The 24,598-nt window shown below is 39.9% G+C and overlaps 1 protein-coding gene across 5 annotated transcripts; it reads left to right on the forward strand.

The window, feature by feature from the left end:
- The first annotated feature begins 58 nt into the window (after window positions 1-58).
- Window positions 59-24,507, forward strand: slc39a14 (solute carrier family 39 member 14). 5 transcript variants are annotated; one of them, XR_003296493.2, is made up of 11 exons: window positions 59-252; window positions 1,752-1,893; window positions 9,802-10,130; window positions 11,622-11,799; window positions 16,118-16,287; window positions 18,065-18,187; window positions 19,914-20,087; window positions 20,454-20,688; window positions 20,883-21,067; window positions 21,709-22,417; window positions 22,490-24,507. XR_003296493.2 is itself a non-coding variant. In XM_026321473.2 (11 exons), exons 4-11 carry the CDS (start codon window positions 9,831-9,833, stop codon window positions 21,859-21,861), a joined length of 1,518 nt encoding a protein of 505 aa, XP_026177258.1. In that variant the 5' UTR covers window positions 59-252; window positions 1,091-1,152; window positions 1,752-1,893; window positions 9,802-9,830; the 3' UTR covers window positions 21,862-22,538. The 5 variants fall into 5 exon arrangements, 4 of the variants coding, with proteins under 4 accessions (XP_026177258.1, XP_026177260.1, XP_026177257.1 ...); XM_026321473.2 differs by adding an exon at window positions 1,091-1,152 and having other exon boundaries at window positions 21,709-22,538; XM_026321475.2 differs by lacking the exon at window positions 16,118-16,287 and adding an exon at window positions 14,874-15,043 and having other exon boundaries at window positions 21,709-22,538.
- The last annotated feature ends 91 nt before the right edge of the window (window positions 24,508-24,598 follow it).

A 24,598-nucleotide genomic window follows, 5' to 3' on the forward strand; every position in this document is an offset into this window, starting at 1 on the left:
ACGGCGGAGCCACCGCCTTTTTAGAGAAGCCCTCCGTCACCGAAGTGTTCACGTCATCGCTAACTGGTCACATCCACCACGATGCTGCTCGTGCTGTTGTGGTTTGTGTGAATGGGAGGACCACAGGAAAAAAAAAACAAACACTACAGACCGTTTTTGAATGACTGAATGTACCGGAGTGCGGTCTAACGTTACCCGGAGCCACAGGACTTGACGTCAGTCCTGCTTTTCTGCCCCAGACAGCATCACCAGGTAAGCTAACCGAGGCTAATAAGAACCTGGCAGGCGAACCGGACTCGTTGTTAGCTTGAGCAAGAAAAAAAAATAACTGTAATTAACCGTAAAGAGGTTTATTTAAACACCGACGGTTTCCGGGAGCTTGTCTCCAGTTTGGACTGTAGCCGAGTCAGGACTTGTTGTGAGAGCTAACTTCACGTAGCTGGGTTAAGTTGGGCTAAATTTAATCTTCACCATCAGTTTTCACCGTTTTTTTGTGTTGACAGAGCCTGTGTGTAAACATGTGTCTCTCTCACAACGTGTTTACGAGAAGATCAGTTTCCCCTTTTGTACCTGCAGAATAATGTTTCTAAATTCATCTCATAACTAACGTTAATTTAGACACAGCTTCTTCCTACGACCAGTGGTGGAACGTAATTAACTACATTTAATGAAGTGCTGTATTTAAATGCAACGTTGAGGTACTTGTACTTTAGTTCAGGTAACTCACCGAGTTTTACTATAGTTTGAAGTACTCCTGAAATGAATCATATTTACTGTTAAAAACATATATTAAACCTATAAATAATATATTGTTAGACATTCAACTAAGGGTTTCAAACATTTTTAGCAAGTGGCTCCTTGGAAATAACAGTGTAATGAATAACCTGTTTAAAATGTGTGAGTTATTAAGTCTTCCACTAAATGTTTTTCCATCTTCATTTATTATGAGGTGGAATTAATCTGCATTTCACAAACAGAAATGCTTTTTTTTTTTAAAAGTTGGATAAACAAACATAATTTTGTATTGTGGAGCTTTTTTTATCGTTACATCAAATTTACCCAAGCTGTTTTATCTTGTGACCCTTTGGAGGGGCCTGAACCTCAGGTTGGGAATCATCGTGCAGTGGCTTCACCTTGAGCAGCTGCAACAAGGTGATTTATCAGCTCTAGCAATATAATAATGTCAACTAGCATAAGTCAGTCACAAGTGATAATTTACTACAAAAGCACTTTTACTTCTGATACTTCTATTAGCTGTAGTTTAAAATGCATTGCCGGAGCTGACATAATAGTTTTTTTAATCCAATTCAATAAGTTTATACTTTTTTTTTTTTTAATGAATGTACATTATTTGCTTGCATGTTTTACTTTTAAAATAACTAACTGAGACTATAGTAAATACACAGTATATACCAATATTTGTCTTTGCATTGTGCTTATACAGACTTATATTAGTGCATATGCTCTGTGGATTCCAGGCCGCTAAGCTGGACCTTGGGTTAAAGGTGAGGGGTTGAGCTGGACCTTCTCATGTCTCAACCTGTTAATTTTATGGTCAAGGGTTTTTTTGTTGTACACAGAGGATGAGTAGAACCCGTGGCCAATGCGTTCGGTGAACCGATAGGGTGACACAGCCATCACTCTCTGCTAATGACAGTGCTGGTTGATGATATCAGCCTGAGAACTAAGCAAAACAATAATTTGAGGCCTTGGGTAAAGGTTTAATTTGCTTTAATTGCCCTTCGTTCCAGTGGTATATAAAGTGACCTGGCATGAAAGAGTTGAGCATGCAGAGACGTGAGAGGACAAACCAGAGTCTGCTTTGAGGACCAAGCTGCTTTGACCTGAGAAGGATCTAGGGAGGAGCAGTTGCTGTTCGTCTGTTCAGAGAAGGTACAGTTTGCTTAGTAGAATCAGCAGGAGAAACTAACACAGGAAAAGCTCAGAAGAACATAAAGGAAAATAGTTTGTGCTGGAGTCAAATCTTTTACCTACCAGGCCATTTTTGAACACTCACCTTGTTTAACCACAGGGCTGCATGATAATAATGTGCTGCAATATTGTATTAGACTACAGTCTTAGGCTGATATCATCAGACCCACCAGACACATAATTATTGTGATTTACTGCTAAAAATATTAGCTGCTTCTTTTCTGTCTTGTTAATGAACTGAATGTCTTTGTTCATATGTTTTTTGTTTGTTTTTTGGACAACCATGCCACATTGGAACTTAGGAGCCATTTTTCACACTTTACTACTACTACTACGACAACCAGCTGATTAATCTATAATGAAAACAATCATTACTAGCAGCATTATGATGTATGACCCACAATTCTTTTGTAAAGCAATAGTTTGCTGTCCTGAGTGTTGAGATAGATGAGATGCAGATGCAGCTTGCTCTTTCACTGCAGATTCTGTCCCCAAAGGAAATTTTGCCTTTATCTGATGAGAAAATGTCACGACTTTGTCTTGTTCACTGTGAATAAAACAGTAGACACATTCTATTTTCAGTTTTAATTAAGACACGTACCCAGGCTATAACATGTTGACTATAGCACTAGATTAAGGAGCAGGGTTTAATTAAAAAATATATTGATAGACTTTGTTGAATGACAATCCAGCCACTAAATTAGCTCAAAGATGATTGAAATTAATTTGAAGGCAGGTGCTCTTGCAAAAGTACAGATCCTCAGCAAATGTTGAAGTACTGAGTCAGTTGAGATGGAGCTCTGTCCAAAAAAGCGCCGTATACAGTATTTTTACTTGCCTGTAAAGCAGATTGAGTGCCAAACTGAAAAAAAAAAACTATCTTTACTTATTTTTGGAAATAAAAAGCTGAGTTAAAATCTTGTGTTAATCTTGCATTGTGGAGTGTAGCTTTGGGATTGACAAACGTAAATAGCACATTTTTATCAGCCTTGACTGAGTTTGTTGTTCTTTCTTGAGCATGCTGTGTGCTGATAATCAACACTAATAAAACCAGAACTTTTCCATGCTCACTCTGTTGAATGTTTCAAGGTGTTTTTCACTTGCCATCATGTAGCGCCTTGATTATTCAGTTATTTATTTAAAAGGCGTATGCATTTGGAGTTGTCACAGTTTGCTTGGTTACACAAATCCTGATTAAACACGTACGTGATCTCCATTCTGTGTTTCAGGTATTTTCCATTTGCCGTCCTCAGCCTATTTGCTGGAAAAGTGTTTGACTTGGCAGCGGCTCCTGTAGGGGAGAACCTCTGGGCTCCTGTTAGACTTGTGACCAATCAGAGATTTTGTTCTTGCTCAGTCAGCTACTGCAGTTGAGGATGAAAAGTAGGAATTTGCTCACTGAGCAGTGTTTACCCATGGGTTAGGAGTCATGAGATGTTACAGCAGTTCTGAGTGTGAGTTTGGGTGGAGTGGCACCGGTGCTTGTGTACTCACTCCCAGTGCTTTGATGCTCCCAGTGATGACAGTGATCATAATTAGTGTTCCCTGCTTTCTATGTTTTCTATATCTATATGTTTGCTTAAGGCTTGACTGCTGGTTAGATTTTGGGCAAGTTGCTCTGTGGTTTTGTATTTGGCAGATACATTACAACATGGTAATAAAATACAAAGCAGAGCGAATTGGTGACTTTCAAAGGAGGATTTGAAGCGGTGAGCAGAGTAGAATCAACTCCATGCCTTTGGGGTTGGAGCCCAGTAGACAGTGACTAAACATGTTCCCATCCTGGTCTTCCCTCCTGTCTCCTCTGCTGCCAGCTCCTTTGTAAACCATATTTTTAATGTCATGGCAGAGGCCTTCATTGTCGTGTTGAAGGACTGATATGTCTGCTGAACACTGCCTGTCTCTTCCCAATTCTGTTTATCTCTAGAGCTCCAAATCGGCCTTGGACTCAGGCTGTACAAACACATCTAAAAAGGACGTGGTGACTTTTGGTGTGTGTGTGCATTGACATCAGTCCGACCTGACATGCAGACTTTTAAAAGCAGTTTTTGCATTGTTGTGATTGGACTGTGGCCACACTGAGGTCCAGCAGTGAAAAGCTTTCTTCTGCTTCTCAGTTGAAGCTCTGCTATTTGGACCTGTACACTCTCCACAGCACAAGGACCTACTTAGGAGCATAAGTGCATGTGTATATTTAGCATCTGTACTAAGTTATTATTGCAGTCATGGAAGCAAGATGGCAGGCAGCAGTTTAAAACTATTCTTATTCACTTGTTGTCTTGCTACATACCAGCCATTGAAAACAGAGTCTGATTGATAATGGATTTTTATGAGACCAAAACCAACCCTGAAATTTTACAGTGGTTAAATCAGAAAGCATGTTTGAAATCTTAAACAACAAACTAAACCATTTTTATCCAAAAATAGTAGAAAAATACCCAATGGACAAGATTTTTCCTTTACAGTGATGCAGAGAAAGAAAAGCTGTAGATCCTCGGATTTGAGGAGCTTTTGTTGCAAGAATTAAGTGAACTGTTAATAAGCTGATAATAACCAAGTGTGGAAATAAATGTCCTTATTCATTATGACCTGGGATCAGTTGTCAGCAATGACTGAAGCATTTAATTAATTATCAATAGCTGCAGCATCAACTGATACCAAAAATATAAGTATGTAAGACTCATATACATCAAGATTTAATCAAAAATGGGCAGAGTGTAATTTAGCTGTACTGTGTGCATACTGATAGATGTTTTGAAATAGATTTAGGTGTGTGTTTGTGCTGTCGGGCATGTTGTATTGACCACTTCCAAAGTCTTTCTAGTTCTCTGGCCTGCTTTTCGTCTTTCCATCACTTTTTTGTGATTTTAGATGTGAGTAGGTGTAATTGTTTCTCCGTTTTTATTTTGGCAAACCTGTGTTCTTTGAGATGCTGCCTTCTGAATAATGTGTTTTGAATTGAATGTCTAATCAAAAATAGGGCTACTGTGAATCCTGGATATTTGGGAGTGCTGCGATGTTTGTGGCTCTGAATTGCTACACACTCCAATTTACTGTACATAAATTATGAAGGCTCGTGGTTATTCAGGGCTTATCTTTCTTTGTGTTCTAACCATGCTGCTGACTCTTGTTATTTCCTCACACACATTGCTTCTCCTTTCTCTTGATAAAAAATGAATGTAGAAGAGGAGAGTGATATCACTTCACCCCTGGCAGCTTCCCTATGTGCTACAAGGGAGGAGCAGGGCTTATTGTTAAATGTTTATCCATTTCTGAAAGTCTGCACGAAGACAAAAGCTTTAATAAGGTTTGGGTGATAAGAGATTATTGTTTGCTTTTTGTTTAAGTCCCATTGATGTGGAAAAACAGCAGGTATTAACAAAATCACACAGACTACTTCGCCATAACATAAATACATTCAGCTTCTATTTAGCGAGTCAGTGCCACAGCTGGTAATGTTTTTCTACTATACGAAGAAAGAGAAAAAGAAACAAAGCTTCATTCCTCTGTGTGCTGAAGTTACCTTCATTTGGGAGGTTTCACAATCCTTTGGGTGTTTTATCCACCAATAATCTGTTTAGTCCAAAGGAAGTGAAAAAAGTCCATCACACATTTTTTATTGACACTTCCAACAGTTCCAACTCCATAAAGATTCATCCATCCATCCATTATGTAAGTAGCAAATGTTTATCTTAAACGATTAGTTCATTATCTGCAGGTAGACAGATTGTTTCAGCACTATTATCCACTCCGAACAGAAACCTGTGTTTCCCTAACAGTTGCGGTAAGGAGGCCAAGGTATAGAGCTCCTCCAACCTCTGAAGGACTATGTAAGAGAGAAATACTGAAAAAATAGTCACCAAAGAGGCCTTGAAGATTTTTTCTCTCTGTTTTATACCTTGTTTTCCCCACAGTACTTCAGAATAAGGTCTCATTAGAGCAAGAAGTGGTGGCAGATTTGGGAGAGGGTACAGTTCACTGGGGAGAGGGTGACGTATTGAAGGGGAGAGATGAAGGGAAAAGTTGGTGTCTGAATGTGGCTTAGAAGTGAGAGAAAGAAGACAGACTGACCTTTTGAAATTTGTATTTTATCTGGGGTAACTCAGTTGAGCACAGTTGCACTTTTTCATAAATATTCTGCTTTACACTTACATTTCCACACAGCTCCCCAGCACTGACACAGATTCATACTGTTGGCCCCTGAGCAGCTGCAGTGTAGTGACCTAATGCAGCAGTATGTATGTCTTTTATTTATTTTGACTCTACTGCCCTGTGGGGATTTAAGCAAGAAGTTCTCTGGTTGTGAGTTGGTTCCTCTTTTCTTTGTCTGATGATGTGCACAGTCGGCAGCGGTTCAGTACTCTTCTTTATGTGTGAAGACTTAGAGGAGTTTACGTCATGTGTATTCTGCTATGTACAGAACGCATCCTAACCGCAAATCCTGGATGTCAAATGAGGTCAAAACTTTCCACAGTGAGCACATCACCACCTTCAGGTCCAGCAACAGAGCCCAGTACAGTCCTGTAAGAAACAACCTGTAAAGAGGCATCAGAGAGGCTAAAACAGCCAAGAGGAGGAAAACTGAGGACCATTTTATCAGCAGTGACCCTCATCGGGAGTGGCAGGGCAAACAGCCTATCACCAGGCACAAGACCAGCAACCGCACGACTTTTGACAGTGACGCCTCAATGGCAGATGAAGTCAATTTGTTCTTTGCCCACAACATGCTTCAACAGTTGGACTGTTCTTATGGAGGAACATGAAGTGGGGTGTGTCCTCAAGAGTGGTGAGCAGAGGAAAGCTGCCAGCCCCAATGGTGACACAAGGAGGGTGCACACCCACTCTCTGAGGTCTTCACAATAATCTTTAAACTTTCTCGAAGTCCATCTTCCCACCTTACCTGAAGTCTACCACGACCACTCAGTCGTACTTAAACCAGTGACCATGAGGTTCTTTAAAGGCTGGTTCTGCAGCACATCAGAGTCAGTCTCCCAGCCACCTTCAACCCACACCAATTTACCTACACAGCAGATAGGTCTACAGACAATGCCCTCGCCTCTGTGCCTCACGTTGCCCTGATTCACCACAAGGGGATCAAAAGGTGATGTTTTTTACCTCATTCTGGGCAAACTGGTCATTAACTAACTGATGTTGGACTTTCTTAGCCTACCTGCCACTGGATCAATGACTTAGCACTCCCATACTGTTAGGCTTGACCTCTGTATTTCCTAAAGCCTTACACTCAGCCTGGGCGTCCCACAGGGCTGTACTAAGCCGCATTCTTTATGGTCTCTACACTCATGGCTGTGCTCCCATTTAACCCACTTATACATCAGCAAGTTCACAATTGTTTTAGGACTAATCTCAGCCTACAGGGATAAAGTCCATGGACTGGCAGAGTGGTGTCAGAGACCCATCGCATTCTGAACCTGGGGACTGTGTGGTCTTCATGTTCCTGTGTGTGCTCATTGAAGATCTCTTGTGGACCACCAGCACGGCTGCAGGTGCCAAAAGACACAGCAGCGACTCTATTTTCTGAGGATCCTCAGGCAAAACAACCTCCAGGAGAAGCTGCTGGTGACCTACTACCCTTGTCAATCGAGAGCATGACGTACAGCATCTCCATATGGTATCCCAGCTGTTCAGCAGTGGACAGGAAGGCTTTTCTGAGGGTACCGGCCAGGAGATCGGCAGCTGTTCCCTCTTTAGAGGCCTAACGCACACACACATACCGATGCTAACAGTGATGTGCAATATGTCATATCTTTTTTTTTTATTTGTTTATATTGTGTTTATATATTTTTGCCCCATTTTAGCATTTTTTATAACCGTATCTGTGTGTATACACTCAGTACACAGGAGTGTCAATAAAGGAGTCTATCTTTTTCCACTACTGCAGCTGAATTAAAAGTTTACAGCTGCAGTGTTTCTCACTGTATTTCAGAAAAGGAAAAGCAAATACAGACAATTTTAGCTGGCAGCTTCTATCTCAGATTTCTTTCCACCTTCGCTGCCTCTTTTTTTCTTCTGTGCTTTCCAGTTTCTTTCTTCCTAATCGCTGAGTTGTAACCTTTATCTCTCTCTCTTTCTCCTCCACTGCACTCCTGAGTAGCCGCCTGCCACTCTCATCGGGCATTTCTTCCTCTCAGCTCGCTATTCCCACGACTCCATCTCTGCTCCCAGCTAACCTGTGGGCATCACTCACTAAGCTCACAGCCTCAAGGCAGACAGGCTGACTCAGCCTTTTTAACCATTACCTATCATTAGAGGCTCTACAGGAAGCGATGAGTGTTTCTTTACCAAAATGAGTGGGTCTTTTCATTCACCTCAACGTCACATGTGAACACGCTGCATGTGCTGAAATAAAAGGGGTGCTCTGTGTGTTGGAGCAGGGCACAGGAACATGACAGTGAATGAAAATACTGAGTTTATGTTATTGGAATGCTTGGATAATATTTTCCACTTATTATTTGTGTGTGTGAACTGGAAGAAAATCACTTAATCTCAATTCCACAGTGGCCGGAAACAGGCAGCACATTATAATAAAATATCATATCACTTCACAAAACAGCAGTAGCTGCACTGACAATATGACTTGTGTGTGTTTGGTTTCATTTAAGTGTTATTGTCTGTGCTTGCTGTTGTGTTACACTGGTGTCACCTTCATGCCTTGTGTGTGTGTGTGTGTGTTTGGTGTGGTGGGGTGTGTGCTATAATTGGAAGCTGGTTTCCTGTTCACCCTGTGGGCTTTGTGCTGGAGGTCTTACAGTGGGTTTTTGAGCTGACTTGTACATTGGTGCTTATGGCTGAATATTCATAGGCAACTTTATTTATGTAGAAAATTTCCTACACAATACACATTTTAAAGTGTTTTACATAATGTAAGAAGGAAAACATCACAAGCCATAAATAGAAATAAGAAACATAAAGAGATAAAAGATACAATTATGTCAAATTAAAAAGTCAGAGCAAATTATTAATATAACTAATCTGCACCAAGGAAAAGAAATTCATTACCTATTAAGGTTAGGTACTGTACCAGTCCTCTTTTTTGAGTACTCTCCCAGTTTCTGTGTAGTACAAATATTTCAGAACTGCTTAGGACCACAGATTGTCACCAAATATTATTTTGTTATTGTTACTAATTGATTAAATGATGTTGCAACAATTGCAGTCATGATTTTTCTTACTTTTATTTTTTTTTGAAGAAGTGTAGGAAGCCAATTGTTATGGTCAATCATATTGATTCTGCTATAAAACATTTCTGCATTTCTCATATTGCTCAACAGAATTTTGTTTTGTAAATGTGTTAATTGTGAGAGATTTATATTTATCCAGATGTTTATCAATTTCTCCAGATAAATAACTTCTCTAAATTAAGATCGGTGGTTTATCAAAGTAGAGTAGTGGTTTCTGGTACAACTTCACCCACTCCCAAAGTGCCAGAAGAAGGGAAATTAATCTGAAGAGGTTAAAACTCCAGCACCACTTGCAGTGTAAGGAGACCTCTACAAAGCTGTTCTCTATTCCAAGTGCTACTGGCCTGTGATTTATCAGTGAGGCTGGTAAACAAGAGCATGTGTTACTGACTTAATATGTCTTCATTTAAATTATTGAAGGCAAAAATACTGTGAATACTGTTAAGCTCCCCATCTGCCTACAGAGTTTCATTTAGGAGTCTGCCCTTAAAGCAGATGGTCATTAGCCTTTTGTTTCTTGTTTGAAATTTGGCACATTGGCACTTGTCTTGAATTGGGCTTGTCTCTCTTTGTTGTTGTGTACTTTGAGCTATTTGGAGGCCTGTCTAACACAGTGGTTATCAGTTGTAACTTAAGATTTCTTTCTTCATGCCTCCTACTCCTTGTACAGATCAGAATCCTCCAGCCAGTGAAGAAGTCATGCTTATCTGGTGCCCTCATGGCCGGAGCAAAACCACCATCCTCCTCCTCCAGGCTCAGCTGATGCTGGTCCTGGCCCTGGGTGTCCTGCTCTGCCCATTGGGCTTAGTGATGGGTCAGGGCAAGAGTCAGACCCAGTCTCCTGCCCAGGTGCTCCAGGATCTGCTGAACCGCTACGGGGACAACGGCACCATCACAGTGCCCCAGCTGCGATTTCTGCTCACCCTGCTCAGCCATGGTCACAGCAACAGCAGCGATGTGAATAAGTCACAAACAACTACACCTCCCAACAGCTCCAAGGTGAGAACGTCTTGTGTTAACACTTAAGATATGTGCAAAAGCACATCTAGTAACCACATTTTGGTTTTACTGTTTTATAATTTTATTCTTTTGAATCAATCTGCCTACTAGAGTCAGTTAAGAAACACGATATAAAGAATTTACTGTAGAGCTCAGGGTTCAAACTCATGCACTGCAGGCTGTTAACTGTATTGCTTTGGTTTACAACTACACCTGATGTTCTAAATTTGGCAGTGTGTAACCAGAGCATGACTTGATCAGGTCTGTTGTTTTCAGGTTTAGGTCTGATCCTTTTTCTTACTCCCCAACCAGTGAGCATGGTCTCATTTAAGAAACAGGAAGAAATTTATGTAGAACCTCGGACATGGGAGCAGATAAGGACACAAAAACATCAAAAACACATTTGTTACGTAACAAAAATCTCATAATCTTTAATGACATCAAAAGAGATGTGATGTGGTAGTAAAACCCGCTGAACCTTGGAACCTCCTCAGCCCCTTGAAGCAGGGTGGTAAATCCAGCTTTAGTCATGTGTGGTGCCAGGAGACTGGTTCTCTTAGCATATTTCACATACTTACTGTCGTAGATGGTCGACGCACTGACTGATCTGCTTTTGAATAGACTTACCATGAGTAATTAGGGCAGTTTAAATACTCATTTGACTGTTTAAACACGACAGAGAGTTAAGTTCACATAGATCAGATGTTGGCTTAGGTAATGTTTTGATGTATTAAGTTTTGTTTTAGTAAGTTATGACTGCTGGATGTGTGAGTTGTTGTCAACCACCACACTTTAGTTTGATTTGAGCTTCTTCTTTTGTCTCTAGGAAATGAAATTCTAGCTGGTTTCTGTGTCCAAATTTAGGTATGGTACTTTTACCAAGATACAGTTCGTCCTTTCTTTTTTAAATGTGACCTTTGATGTTTGAGTTTGTTTAGTTTCACGTCCCCTTCATTTGTTCAGTTTTATATTGTCAACGAACTTCATTTGATTAGCTTTTTACATTAAATCTCAAGGAAATCTATGGCAAACACCCTCTACAAAACACTATGAAGGTAAAATGAGAAATGTTTTATAATTTCAAATTATATAGAATTGCTAGACATGGCTTACATACCAGTTACTCTATATATATATATATATATATATATATGTTGTAACTGGTTTGGAGTTTGCTGCTCTAGTCCAAAGTCAGTCAATCAATTGCTTCCTCTTTGGTCCTGACTGTCTGTTCAGTGGGGCATTGTTGCATCCTGTGATAATATTAATGCTGTTTGACTGGTTTGTCAACAAATTTGAGGAAATTTTCACCTTAAATTTTCTTAATCATCTGACATTTGGAGATTAATAACAAAATCAGAACCTGAAGTTCCAAAATGAGCAGTACGGGAACTCTAGCTCTGTTTTACCTGCATCATGACCCCCCTGATACTACCTTGCTAATTTTTTTTTTTTTAGCCAAATGACTTATGTGTGTGTTTTGATTTTCAGTGCCTGCCTGCAGACACACTGGAGATCTACAGCCTCAGCGAGCAGTCACGATTGGATGGGCAGGGTTTGCAGGAGCTGTGCCCCACTATGCTGCAGCAGTTGAATGCTGGTACCTGTAAGGTGCAAAAACAGGAGGAGCTGAGCAGTGAGACCTCCCCCAGGCCCTCAGATGCCGAAGGTGAGCACTGACCTTTATCATGGTTAATTAACACTGTTGGCTTTTTGTCTGTCTTATTAACACAGCAGGTGTTTTTAGAAATTTTCTGTGATGAATGTGAATCATTCTACTCTAAATCATGCATATTGTATTTTATGTGAATATTAAGTGTAATATTAATGTTTAGGTTTACATTTGTGGTGATATTTGTGTTATCTGTTGGTCGAACAGCTGCTTGAGATGTCCTTTCTTTTTACAGCTTATTTATGTCTATTGTAGATTTGCAGTATATGGAGAAACTTTTATTTTTCATTTTTTATAGTGGGTATATTTCTGTTGGTGGTTAGCACTGTCTCCTCACAATAAGAAGGTTCCAGGTTTTAATCCTGTACAAATCCAGGACCTTTCTGTGTGGAGTCTGCATGTGGTCCCTGTGTCTGTGTGGGTTTTCTCCTCCCACGGTCCAAACACATGCAGGTTAGGTTGGTGGTTGGCTGTGTGTCAGCCCTGTGATAGACTGCTGATCTGTCTAGGGTGGACCCGTCTCTCATCAGCTGCATGCTGGGATTGGCTCCAACCCCCCTGTGTCTCTGAAAAAATAAGTGATAGATGGATAGACATTTCTGTTGATAATTAACTGTATTCCAGGTTTTTTCTCTGTCATGTCTCTGTTTGTACAATCCAGTTAAAATATTACCAAAACCCTAGTGCAGCGAGACATCACACATTTCACACACACATTTCTTCATCAGGTCTGACCTCCAAATAGTGCATGGGGATAGTGATATCATGACGTCCCCACAGGAGCTCAAAGCCAAAATAAGCATGCACAGGGCTTAGTCAAGGCCTGGGTTGCATTTCACAGTTTAGCTTAGTCAGCAGATCCAGTATTCAGCAGAGATCTCATCCAGGTAAGAACAGTAAGGACTGGAAAGCAACTCGGCTACAAACTGCTCTCTTCCTTGATTGCTGACCTACTGTATGCCAGGCAGACTGCTGACGGTACACACACAGGTGGACGTCCTTGAGAGCCCTGAAGTTGTTTTGGCATTGGCATCCAGTCAGAAATTCTTGGAAATTGTTTATCAAAATGTTTAACACGCCTTTGAATTCCTGCTGTAGAATGAAAGCTGAATTGACTTTGGATTATGCGGCTGTCATAAAAAGCTTGTGAATGTCAGACTTAAAAAGGTTGTGAGCTTACATAATTCTCCGCCCTTGAGGCTGTAGCAGCACTAAAATCAGCTTCACTAAGAGAAAAATAACTTCTTTCATTATGTATGTGAAGACTGTGGCCATCAATCTGCATCTAAACTAATGACATTGCACCGAGACCTTGTTTAAGATAGCTCACTCCTTTCAGTTTCTACTTTTAACCCAGTTTATCTTACCCTGGCAGGTGGAGAAGAAATGGATTATTGGCCCAGCTCTGGCACTATCTCTCCCCCTCCATAGACAAATTTGTTTTTCCTTATCATCCACTCATATGCCCTCAACTCGCCTTACATCTGCCCCTGTGGGGAGCTTATTTTGGCTCAAGAGCTGTCTTTCTTTCCCTGGGCTGTGGAGATCTGCCAGCAGCAGGGAGGCAGATGCTGTGCTGCAGATCTTACTTACTTATTTATCCTCAGCCTTTCTTCTAGCTTTCCCAGAGACAGAAAAACTAACCTTAGTGCTGATTTAGTAGTGTCTTCTCTTATGTCTTTTACTTCTACACAGCTTTTTTAAGATGGTCTTTGAGTGTTTGCTGTCAGAATGATTCCACATCATCAGCTATTCACTGCAGACTCATTGTTTTCTAGTGGTCTAGCCTCAGTAAAGCACTTTACATGCTTTCCTGAATAGCTTTAAACCAGACTTCATGACTGTCTTGCTCCCTTGGGGAGTTAAATTCATAAAAACTCAATATTTAATTTCAGTCCTGGGCCCCATTCTTTTCTATAAGTACATGTTGTCATACGGTGTTTAATTTGCAAACACTTAATCTGTTTTGACTGCTACACAGTCAGTAATCCTGCAAATTGCATTTAAGAGATTAGTAATTGGATGGCTCTGAAATCTTAATTTAAAATTTTAATTATTGGGGTCCAGTCCGAACAGAGAACCTCATTTCATGTCTAGGTGCACAATTTCTCTGCACCACGTGTTTGAATAAGAGCCCAGGGTTTGTCTTTCATGTGCCTTAATGCAAACATTTTATTTGTCTAAATATATATTTGCTAATGATATTTACCAAACTATAATGATATCTTCATATCATTACATTACATATCATTAATATCATCACTATCTGTATCATGTTTGTTCACTTCATGTATTATCACCCTGGTAATTATGTTTTTGTGTCCTATGTCAGCATGGAGAAGCCTCACATCACAAAACATTTCATCACTCTCTTAATTTCATCTTGCTTTCTTCTTATCTCTCCCCACATCTTCACAGGTGGTGCAGCCTCAGACAGAAATTACACATAAAACTCTATCTTATCTAATGTCCACTAGGCTTATGTTTTTTTTCCAACAGGTGTTGATTAAGGCGATAGTTCCCAACTGTTTTTGCACGTTGTCTCTTAAAAGCAAAGCAGAATTGTTATTTGTTAGAGGCTGGACCCAGTGTGTCACAGTAGGAGTCGACTTTAGACATAAGTCAGTAAATGTTTTGTGTGGCTGAAATGTGGTTTAACATCTCGCAAATTCTCACCTTTTAATTTATTTTCAACTGGTTAGCGGCGTCTCAGATCCTCAGTTTGGGAGCTGCTGGGCATAGATACTTTTCCCATGTCTCTGACTGTCTTCACTAGTTGTACATAAATATTTGTTTAACCAACCAGTTATAAGAATTAGGCAGATGTCACCTGCAAACACACAAAATTAGATTTGTTGAATTTCAGTACCACAGACAGATAAAACATTGTAACATCACAAACAACAGAATTCAGCATTTCACAGATTTTATTTGCACTGAAAGACAAATGGGTTGATTGATGTTGCACTGCTAAAGCTGCACGTACAGCAGCATCAGCTAATCTGCATGGCAGTGTGTTTTAATGTTACACCTTCCTCTTCCATCTAACCTTCTGTTCACGCTGGCACCAGTGTGGGGCTTTTCTTTCCTGAGTGTGACAGTGATCAGTGTCTTCTCCCTCACCGGCGTCTGCATCGTGCCTCTAATGAAGACGCGTTTTATGAAATACGCATTCTCCTTTTTCATCGCTCTTGCCATTGGCACGCTGTACTCCACTGCCATCCTGCAGCTCCTGCCAGAGGTTTGCCATCTATCTGTACATTTTTCTATCTACACCTTTGTCTTCACATCCCATAAACGTGATTTTCAGAAACAGAACTACCAAAGCTGAACGCTTCTTTATTTAACTGTAGTGTGACATGGCTGTTACTAGTGCACCTTTGGCCAAGCGCTCCTTTGTCCTGTATCTGTGTCTCTTTCCTTCCTCCCTTTGTTTTCTCTCTCTGTTTTTCTGCTTCTGATAAGCAGGTTTTGGTTTTGGTTTTGCTTTATCCTCACTGCATCTCTCCGTTTACATTGTGTATATGAATCTGTTCCTGACCTTTCCAGCCTCTGAAAGCTAATTTCACTCTCTCTTCTGCCACTGCAGCATGTAGGATGGCTGAACAGACTTGCTAATAGTTTCGCTCAGTTTCTTTTTTTGTTTTATTTATTCATTTGCTTTGGGATTCATACATTTAAGTTAACGTAGGACAATCCTGAAGAAGTAGAGCACAGCACCCTTAAAGTGTCCTTCAAGCTGAGATGTTATCAGTGCTTCTACTGCTATTTAAAGTTCATTTGCCCCCTTTTGTGTCTGCAGTGCTCGCTAGTGTTTAGCCTGAGGCTAGGACAGTTGTCCAGATACACCTGAGTGGACTAGGACAAAGTGTGTGTGCGTGCATGTGTGTGTGCGTGTGTGCGTGTGTGCGTGTGTGTGTGTGTGCACTTGAGATTTCAGGAAGCTGTTCAGTCATTTTACCTCAATCGTCTTCTCTCTCCTAACAAAAGAATTGCTTGGGGTTCAAGGACTGCTTGATAGTTCAACAAATCATTATTTGTACATGTAAATTAAAGGTGGTATCATTTCTGTTGATTCGTTGTCAATAATTAATGAGCCTGTTGTTTCTGGAAAAACTTGAAGGTATCTTTGAAATCTTTTTTTTCTCTCCAGCTGATTCAGTCCTTCTTTCTTTTCAGGGAATTAACTTATTGGTGTTGTCAAATTTTTGCTCCCTACCCTGAGGTTTAATCTTTAATCTAAATTAACCAGCTCCTCTTTTGTTCCTGATCCTCCCCCTCCCCCTCTCTTTCGTGCCTCCTCTCCTTTGATCAGTGTGGGGTTATGGGATCCTGTGTGTCACACTGATCTCTCTGTGTTCGCTGGTCGGGGCGAGCGTGGTGCCCTTCATGAAGAAAACCTTTTACAAGCGCCTGCTGCTCTACTTCATAGCCCTGGCCATTGGCACGCTCTACTCCAACGCTCTGTTTCAGCTCATCCCAGAGGTAGCGTTTTTGCTGCTGTGCCCCACTCAGCCTCAGTTCCTGCATAGAACATCAGTGCAGTTTCTGCAAAGAACATTAATTTTAAATATATATAAAAAAAATTTTAAAAAAAACGCTGGAATTTATTGATAAGATTGGACTGTCTTAGCCCCCTTTTTTAAATTGGGAAATAAAAAGATGACATGGTGAACTGTCACATGTATTTAGGGTTACCATATAATCAAGATAAAAACTATAGATCAACCACTCTACTCATTTATTTGTTTTGTGGGTAGCTGTATTTCAAATACAATAAATTCTTACTCATGGTACAATGTATAATGTATAAAACTATATTGATTAGTAAAAGCAATTTTTTTAGAAAACCAAAGCAAAAAATAAGCAGTGAGCAAACTAAATGAACTTTGTTACATGCAAAAGGTTAATTTGCAGCATTGCTTATTATTTATTAATACAACCACAAATATTAAAATAAGAAATGGTTTAGTAAAGTGTCAAACAGTAGACAGATCTAGACATGGCAGTTTTGTGTTTATTCTTTATTGGTAGATGAAAGTGGAATTCAAATTCCCAGAGGAGCATTGAAACGTATGTTAAAAAAAATTCAGTCTTTGCTGGTCCAGTCACCTATTATTCATCAGACAGGGCAGCATATGACAGGAAGTGTTTTTGTGAACCAGCCACAGTTTCACCAAACAATGACATTTGTTTCAGGCTTTTCTGAATTGATTATTTTTAATCTTTGTCATCACTTTTAGGTCAGTTAGAACATCGTTAGCCTCAAAGCCCCACTTTTTACCCAACATAAACACACTGACTACATTTGCATGCATATAAACCAGACTATTGGAGAATTTCAGGTTGCATCCACTTGCAGACAGTTACTATTAAGTTCTCTTCCCTACAGTACAGCTGACATATTTTAAGTGCATTGGTAGATGCATTATGATGCTGCAGAGTACAACTGCTTTGTGTGTGTAAAGTTAATCATAACCAGTATAATGAAAGTATTTATGATTATAGTCCAGTTTCTACATCAGCAATGTACAGTAGGTTGTAATCTTTTACCCCCAGTCAATTCAGGTTTCTCCTTTTATGGAAAGTTTATAAAGTGCAGCATCAGAAAACACACTGAAGTACAAAGTCAGCACTTCCTTCAGAGCAGCATAGCCCACAAACACCCTCAGTTATTTCTTCAGATTCTGCCTATATAGTGTCAGATTTACAGCTGTACAGCACAGATGAGATTACAGTAATTTATTTAGAGGTTTGGTGTTTTTTTTTTTTTTTTTTTAATTTTTAATTTTTTTTTTAATTGATTCGTGCATCAATTCACCTGAAATAAATAAGGGAAAAAACATTTCCAACCTCAGAGTTAAAAGCAATTTGATTCACTGGGAGTTTGTGTCTATTACATATATAATTCAACAGGCCTCAGATTACAGGCTGCTGTGAAATATCTTGGCACTAATTTAGTTGATGTTCAAATAATGCTGAATGTAAGTGAAACCATTTAAAACATTCAGCATGAAGGTTTCCACAGAGATAAAATTCCTTCCAGTCACATGCAGACACTATAAACATGGCAACATGTTTTTCCACTCTTGTCTTCAGGCAGCCGATTACACAGCCCAAAACAAATCACCCAACCACTAAATCTTCAAAGAACACTTAATTTCAAAACTGTGCACACACAGTGATGTCTGCCAGTAAAGGTGTGTTAAGAGATGTTGTAAATATGAATCACAAGCTGACAGTCTTCTTTCCTGCATGCTAGGCCTTTGGTTTTGATCCTATGGAAGATTTCTATGTGTCCAAGTCTGCAGTGGTGTTTGGAGGCTTTTACCTCTTCTTCTTCACTGAAAAGGTTCTGAAAGTACTTCTCAAACAGAAAAATGGGGTGAGTACATCAATCACCAAAGCTACCTTTATAGACACCGGTTCCAAATAGATCTAGAAGTTGGTGCCAAAAAAATAGTAATAAAAACTGCCATAGTCTGAAGTACAAAACAGAGGCCAACCACAGATGTCTGCAAACAAAAGTGACTCATCAGAGATAGACAAAACAAGTTCACATGCAAAGGACTGAATTAAAGTATCTGCAATAATCTTAACAAACCTGTACTAGAGCTGGAAGTTTGGCATGATTGAAACTGCTTCTATCAACACACCCAGACACAAACCAGAATGACGAGTGTACAAATGGGACAGCAACGCAACAGAGAATCGTTTGGCCTCTTGATTTTTCTGTCGTCATTTTCTCTTTTACCAAAAGGAGTGTGAATAAATTTAAAGTCATGTTGGCTAAACTGGTTAAGTGGTAACGAGTATTAGAGCCATTTGACTCGATCTTGCCATCACTGATTTCAGAACTGAAAACTATGATTGAAACCACCAACATGTTATTGAAAGGATTATGTGTTTGGTGTTTAATGCAGTCTGCAAACCACTGATTGTTTGCCTTACAAAATGTAGAAAACAAATGTGATAAACGACATATAAGATTATCACATTATTTACTGATAAATTTTCAGTCGTTTAACTAATGAAGGGATTGTTTTACGTCTACAACAAGCAGAACTAGTAATAAGAAAATATAAAGTCAAGTCTTGTGTAGACTTTTCATATTATTGGTCAGCCCTCCTATGATGTCCCCTTAATCAGTGATGGTAGATTTAATTGACCAGTTATTGAACCTAATGAAAGATTTCATACTGCAAACTAAATTGTAAGAATTCATTTAACAGTATTTTTCATAATAACGCACCAGGCCATGTGAACTAAATGTTTTCTCAGACAATTCTCTGCTCTGGACACAAAATGATGTACACGACAAGAATTGTTCCCACCTGTTTTATCTGTTTAACCAGTTCGGTCGGACGTTAACTGTTCATGAATTGACACTTAATTGAGTGTGTTGTTGCATCGGAAAGTGATGACTGGATCAGGATGCCTGACAGGTTGTTTGCGTTAGATTTAAGTGTTTAGGGTATTGTTCAGTCAAGCTCAGAGTACACTCAGTCGTGTTCATTAGCTAAACATTCACTCCTTGGATATAGAAACTAATGCAGATAAAGAAATAATCACCGAGCACATATTAGATAGTGGAGCAGTTTATCAGACCAAAACCCTAAATGTCAAGTTGAATATTTTTAAGTTACCTTTGACAGCAGGAGCTGCCAGTGACTATTTTCCCTGTTTTTGAAAGTTTACACAAGTAGTTCATCAGATTAAAAATATTCCACAATGAGATTTGACATCAGGACACGTGAGGGCTGCTGATCTCATTCACAAAGAGCAGCAGTTGGAAATGTGGGTGTGCGATTGTGAGGTAGTTGCTCCACATTGTTACTACTCTTCTATGAGCCATATGCTCCAGCCAACTTAATTAACAGCTAACACATCGGCCTGCTGATCCAATAACAGGCACATAAAACATTCAACCTGAGAATAAGTGTTGCCTGAGAAGTTCAGTTCAGGGAGTCTCAGCCAAGAAATCATGACTAAGGATTTTACGTGACCATACCAGTTCCAGATTATTTCATTTGTCAGGCTAGAAATTTCCCCAAGCAGCGTATCTGTCAAATTCTGTTATTTATTGATCATAATTTTTTTGTGTGTGTCAGAGCCACGGTCACAGTCATTACCCTGGTACAGACCATTACTCGAAGCACAACAGGGACGTGGAGGAGGGTGAGAAGGAGAAGCTGCAGCAGAACGGAGAAGCGAGCAGTCTGACTCTGGGCAAGGTGGACGCAGGGGAGGGGGAGCTCATGCTCAGCCCTGCACAGACACCACAGGTAAGATTTGAGATGAGGGGCAGAGCAAAGAGGAGTGCAAGACTGTAGGAGTTTCTAGATTTTTTTTAGAATTTGCCTTTAACGTTGAGATTGATTACAGCCCATGTCCAGCCAGAATGTTATGGTGCATTTCATACATTTCATACATTATAAAGACAAGAAAATCCCTCCTTTGGTTGAACCACTTACAACTCATGAAGCTGATTGAAGTATTGACTTAAGATGCACCTGGTAATTTATCCAAAAATAATAAGTGCTTTTCTGTTTATATCTGAATTACTACCTAACTCATCCTTGATGATGATGTTGCTGCTCTGTCCACATGCCTTTACTTCTAATGGGTTTCCCTGACTCGGTGTCTCCCAGGTCTCTCAGAGCCCAGACAGTGGGGGGCGCTCCGCCAGCAGCGCAGGTGGCTGCTATTGGCTGAAGGGAACAACCTACTCTGACATCGGCACACTGGCCTGGATGATCACCCTGAGTGACGGCCTCCATAACTTTATCGACGGCTTGGCCATTGGGGCCTCGTTCACAGCCTCTGTCTTCCAGGGCATCAGCACCTCAGTGGCCATCCTGTGTGAGGAGTTCCCCCATGAGCTGGGTGAGTCAGGATGCCCTCATTCGTTCGGGTGATTCTGTTTTGACATGGTCAGGGTAGGAATTTGGATTAATTTGGAGTATTTTATGTTTTAATTTAAATTGTATTAATTTTTACATAAACACAAACCACATGAAAGATGGCAGAAGTCTGTTGTTCAAACACTGATGCATGTTCCTCTGTCTTGCTACCAACAGGAGACTTTGTGATCCTGCTGAACGCTGGCATGAGCATACAGCAGGCTCTCTTCTTTAACTTCCTGTCTGCCTGTTGCTGTTACCTGGGCATGGGCTTTGGCATCTTGGCCGGCAACAGCTTCTCCCCTAACTGGATCTTCGCCCTGGCAGGAGGAATGTTCCTCTACATTGCTCTGGCAGACATGGTCAGTGTCTGGGTGAAAAATTATGTTGTAATAGTCTCGTAAAAGAGCAAAGTTACAAGAAGGTCTCATTTTATTTTCACACACACACAGTAAGTGTGAGAACAACTCTTAGTTTTGTGAACAGTTCCTTATTTGTCCCAATAATATAACAATAAAATAGTCTACATGTGCTTAATGGTGAAGGCAGCTGCAAAGACAGTGAGGACCAATTTGTACAATGGAAACGAGGAAAATATAAGAATATAAATCATTAGGAAAAGAAAAAAAAATATTACTGCTATGTTCGGGAGGCATTTATTGCAAAGGCTCTCTGTCATGGTTCTGATCATCTTAATAAGCTGCTACAGTAAGTCCATAGTTTGGGTCGAGCTCCAGAAACACTTCCTATGAAACAGCTTGATGAGATCTTTTGTTAAACCCTCCCTGCCTGGTAACATCTTGCCCACTTTGAATGCAGCCTCCACAGCCAGAGGACATACAGTACATCTGATTTCCCATGCTGTGCAGTACTCCATTGGACTACTGAACCACTACTACTGGACTTTGACATGTAAAATCAGTGGATAAGAAGCACTACTTTGATTTCCCTGGTTATTTAGATGTTGACAAAGTTCCTTCTCTCTCTGTTTTGTGCTTCTCAGTTTCCAGAGATGAATGAGGTTAGTCGTGAGGAAGAGAACGCAGGCGGCAGCAGCTTCCTCCTCACCTTTGCCATCCAGAATGCCGGGCTGCTGACGGGCTTCTCCATCATGCTCCTCCTCACCACCTTCTCCGGACACATACAGCTCGGCTAGCCCCGGACTTTTCTGAACCAGCACAAGCTCTGACCAATGTGACGTGAAACTTGGTCGTGCTGCTGGAAACCGTCTCCAATATGGGGGAATTTTTTTTTTTTTTTTTTTTTTTAATCTTCTTATGTTCTTAAGTTTTCAGGAACCTGGAGTTTGGGAGTTTTGGCTGCTGTGCGGCGGGTACGCACATTCCTCTACAAAAAAATATTTGTGTAGCTGTTCTTGTCTAGTCCCCACACGCAGTAGATCCCAGGCAGTGGGCAAGAGAACCTTCCTCTTTCAGCCTTTTCCTGACACTCTACAAACATCAAGTCAAGCAGCATTCAACTCACAAAGACGACCTAAAGATGTGCAGCTCCTGTGCAACACCCAGCAAGTCGCTCAGTTGTTCTCTGTTCCATTAGACTGCTGATCAGCCATTTTGATTCCTGATCTATTTTCCTTCTCTCATCCTTCCCTCGGTGGATGTTATTGAGCTTCAACCAGGGCCTGCTGAGATTCATTAGTTGCAGAGTATTTATATCACCAATCCTCTGTGCCCACAACACTTTGTCAAGAGGTGAGAAAAGCACAATCAGGTAGCAACAGCTGTGTTATTGACATGACTTGAGTCTTTATCCTTCCATTACAGACTCTGCATTTTCTTTTTCTGTACCAAAAATAAATCTTTAAGAACTATTGATCAAGTATCAACATCAGACTGACTTCCAGCTGGACTCTCTTGTTTGTGTTTTGATGTTCTATTTTTTTACACATGAAAAACACAAAAAAAGATTTTCATAGACCAAATATGTGCAGACCATCGAGAATAATGAAGGGCTACACAGGAATGTTTGGAAGGGCACATTTCATTGTCCTGATTATGGACTGACATAAATCCCTAACAAACTGACATGAAGTCCGGAGTGTGAATTTAGACTTAATCCAGATCAGACACCACCTAGTGTCCACACCACAGCAGCATTTCTTTACAGTTACCATCTGTGCCCTTCATAAGTAAAGCAGAATAGTTATAGTTTTTCTATTCCTTGTATTCTTGAACTGCAAATGCAAATCTCTGTTCATCACAGATCCCGTAGACCTTTCCAGAATGATCTTTTCTTTTACAGTCTAGTAATAGTTGTTGAATTGTGTGAATGTACACATTTTGCCTACATGCTAATGTTAATACATGTTAATTATTCATAATAATAACAAAACAAATAAGTTATATTATTACTTAGGTTGTTGATAAACATCTGATTCACTCTGAGTACCACTATGTGGCCAAAAGTATGTGGACAGACCTGTCACAATACTTTCTTATTTTTGTTGTGGAACCTTTTTAGGCTGACTCCAGTTGGTGGCTCTTATGTGTTATCATTTTATTCTAATCACAACATCTCTGTTCTGTTTTGGTTTATTATTATTATTATTTTTGCTTTAGCTTGGTATGATTATAAGTTGAAAAACATTGGATATATTTGGGTTTTTTTTTTGTTTTCACCAAGAAATTGTTTTCTTAGCATTTTGTGGAAGAATTAGTCTCTTTCAGTTTCTTGGAGCTGTGTGGCCGATCCCAGGTTCCAATAGCTGGGGGAAAGCAGGAGAGTGGAGGCTGGTTAATGTCCATGATTTGTAATGAATCGGATGCTGAAAGATGAGGTTCAGGTGTCCACGTACCTTTGCCCACAACAACCACTGTACATGATCAAAGCGTTGGTTGTTTATTGGTGCATTCGGGGTCATATTTTTGTGATGTGACTGGTTTCACTTTAACATACTCTTAGTAGTAGTTAAAGGCGACACAGCTGTACACATCAAAGCAGCAGGATATTTTGTGTTACTGTGTACAAGTCAGTGTAAAGGTGATGGATTAGTGTTGATCCACATGTGTTGATATCTTACAGATGGATTGCACAGATGTTTCCCTGTACAATACCCCTTAACAGAGTGATCCATTACCAGAAGCTACATACTGTCTTTTAAATGAAACATGACTATAGATGGGAGCTGTAGAATATTGTTTATTAGGTATAGAAACTGGAAGAAATATATGCTGTTACAGGTCTCATATATTTTTCTGTTATTCCTGGATGGAGATGGCAAGCCATTAAAACGGGTACCGTGGATTACATTACTACTGCTGCTTCATATGTATGATATATATTGTTGGAGCCATATCTTATGTTTTACATCAGAGATGAAGTATTTGTTTTAGCTTTATGCAACAAGCCATGAAGGCAGAGAAAAATTTAGTTCTTTTTTTTGGTGTTTTTTAAATTCTATTTTATTTTATTTCAGATAGGTGGGAGAGCTGCCAGAGTACATACTAAATCCAAACTGCCTTGAACATTTTAACTGTGTTAAAAGCTGAAGCCCCAACACACACACACACACACAGAATTTATGGTCTGGTATGATAATCTCATCTCACAGTTTCATGTTCAGACATAAAACAATAAAGCAGATAATGAGTTCAGGAAAACACAGAAAATAAATGAAGACTTATTGTTGCAAAAACACTAACATTTCAACACAAGTGTTTCTTTTCAGCGTCAAACCAACCAATGATCGACTTTATGTAGACTTTAGTAATTTATTGATGCTCTTTCAGAATTTTAATGCAGAAAATAAGAAAGTAAGAAAGTAAATAACATACTAAATGTAATTTATGGGAATCCTCATCAGCCTTGTCTATGTATCATGAGAAACCTTTTGTATAAACATCCTTTTCCAAGAAACTTGTGTCCAAAATTGT

The sequence above is a fragment of the Mastacembelus armatus genome, chromosome 9 (genome assembly GCF_900324485.2).
Source record: "Mastacembelus armatus chromosome 9, fMasArm1.2, whole genome shotgun sequence".
NCBI classification, from domain to species: domain Eukaryota; kingdom Metazoa; phylum Chordata; class Actinopteri; order Synbranchiformes; family Mastacembelidae; genus Mastacembelus; species Mastacembelus armatus.

Bases quoted from the DNA above. Each gene is read 5' to 3' on its own strand.
- slc39a14 (XM_026321473.2), top strand. From the start codon at position 9,831: ATGCTTATCTGGTGCCCTCATGGCCGGAGCAAAACCACCATCCTCCTC. The intron at 18,188-19,913 runs GTGAGTACATCA...TGTGTGTGTCAG, and splicing joins TTCTCAAACAGAAAAATGGG to AGCCACGGTCACAGTCATTA. The intron at 21,068-21,708 runs GTCAGTGTCTGG...TGTGCTTCTCAG, and splicing joins ACATTGCTCTGGCAGACATG to TTTCCAGAGATGAATGAGGT.